Below are 1,879 nucleotides of genomic sequence, written 5' to 3' on the forward strand. Positions count from 1 at the left end.
TTAGCAGTGACTATTATCAGTGAACCCATGTAAAAAAAAAAAAATAAAGTACATCTCACAATCTTTTCTGGTACCTGGTTCTTGCTTTTTTTCCCCTTTCTGCTCCTTTATCCTAGAATTTCAAAGTGTTAATTATCCTGATATTAATTAAATGTCCTAGTATATCCAAGCATTACATATTCTAGTAATTCTCGTTACCTAAATATCCTTGGATTTCTAGGTGTTAAGTATTTAATTATTTCTAAATACTAATCTGATCCTACAGGCATCAAGTAGTGCAGGAAATCTCGGTGTGCTCATCCCTGTGATTGCGGTGTTGGTCCGCCGTCTTCCACCAATCAAAGAGCCAAAGCCTCGCCTGCTTAAGTTGTTCCGAGACTTCTGGCTTTTCTGCATTGTGATGGGCTTCACTCAGCAGGAATCAGGTGGGTCCTAGACTTAAATTTTGCTTTTTTATTATTTGTTGTTCATTAAAAGCATTTAGCATATATTTCTTGATTTTCATGTGTTTAAAGGGCTTAGTATCCAAACATGCAATTAGGTTTGTTTGATTTATACGAAAAAAATTACTGCTTTTTACAGGGTTATGGCCTGCTGAATGGTACATGGCTGTGTGTGATATTGCCGTCACATCTCCTCAGTTACTCTCTCGAACCCAGCACCGCTCTGAAATGAAGGAGCTCTATTATACTTATGCAGTTCGTGATGAGTCCGTGTCAGTGGTGAGTTGTCAAGAGGGAAATTTCCTGTCAGAAAGTTGGTCTTAACTGCTATATTTCCCTAAACTGAACATTGGTTTGATTGATTTTGGTGGTAATATTCTTTGCATAGATTTTGGCATTAGAATACTTTATCTGCTTAGGTTCATACACAACGTAGGTATGATTGATTTAGTCTCCAATGTATTTTATATGTGAGAAAAACAAAAACAAAAATGTCTTTAATCTTCCAGGGAGAATTGGGTGAACTACGACAACAAATCCTCAGTCTCCTGGAGCATCCTACAGATGTCACCCCAGTGGTCAACAAGTTATCTTTCGCTCAGTGCATTTATGTGCTGTCTGTATATCGAGTAGAAGCTCTCAGGTCAGTTTACATTGAAAATTATGTTTATGATTATGGTCCTTGTCTATCGATGTTAATGAATTTAAAAAATTTAGTTGTGCTGTATTGTTGAAATTTCAATATTATGATCATGACCAAAAGGTCAGTCAAATATTGATATCTAAATGACTCACTAAGCATTTAAGTAACTATTATTCCATTTTATCTTTGTTGCAGAGTAAGAAGCTCTGCAGAGACAAGTTTTATGCCAATGTTTGAGTACCTGCTTGACCCAGCCATCCAGAACGACAAATGTGATATGTGGACTTGCATCAACAGGTGATAGAATATTTCTTTAGGAGATTGACCATTGCTCTGATTAGATTTTCTTTTATTATTTGTTTTAGGTCAGTGGATTTTCTCATAATGATTAGTATGATTTTATCTTCATCATTAAATGTAGATTGTTTTTATCTAATAAATTGCAAGAAATGAGTATGATGTAAGAAAAGATTAAGTTGGTTTAAAAACTCAATAGAACAACTAATACAATTTTCAGAGTGAGTGAGAAAGTATTCAACATATTCCTTGAGCAAGTAAGTCACCAGCCTCGAGATGAAAGGCAAGAAAAGCTCCTGGTGCTTCATGCACAGTTTCTTCTAACACACTTCAACCACACCCAGGCACAAATCAGGCGTGTGGCTGACAAGCTGCTGTCAAAACTTGTTGACAAGTTGGTATTATGTCTTTTTGTTTCCACAAGCCCAGTGTGTGAATGTTTTCTTTTCAGGCATTATCTTTAACTGATGATTCATATGATGAATGTATAAACTTG

At 35.8% G+C, this 1,879-nt stretch overlaps 1 protein-coding gene across 3 annotated transcripts in view; it reads left to right on the plus strand.

The window, feature by feature from the left end:
- LOC119592241 (phosphatidylinositol 4-kinase alpha-like) overlaps nt 1–1,879 on the plus strand; it is a gene marked incomplete at its 3' end in the record, with an annotated part of 26,480 nt that overhangs the window by 15,724 nt on the left and 8,877 nt on the right. For all 3 annotated transcript variants that reach the window (XM_037941074.1, XM_037941076.1, XM_037941075.1), the window contains 5 exon segments: nt 266–425; nt 583–722; nt 953–1,086; nt 1,282–1,383; nt 1,604–1,777. In XM_037941074.1, coding sequence (XP_037797002.1) covers nt 266–425; nt 583–722; nt 953–1,086; nt 1,282–1,383; nt 1,604–1,777 — 710 coding nt within the window.

This window comes from Penaeus monodon, chromosome 29 (assembly GCF_015228065.2).
Source record: "Penaeus monodon isolate SGIC_2016 chromosome 29, NSTDA_Pmon_1, whole genome shotgun sequence".
In the NCBI taxonomy this organism is placed as follows: Eukaryota; Metazoa; Arthropoda; class Malacostraca; order Decapoda; family Penaeidae; genus Penaeus; species Penaeus monodon.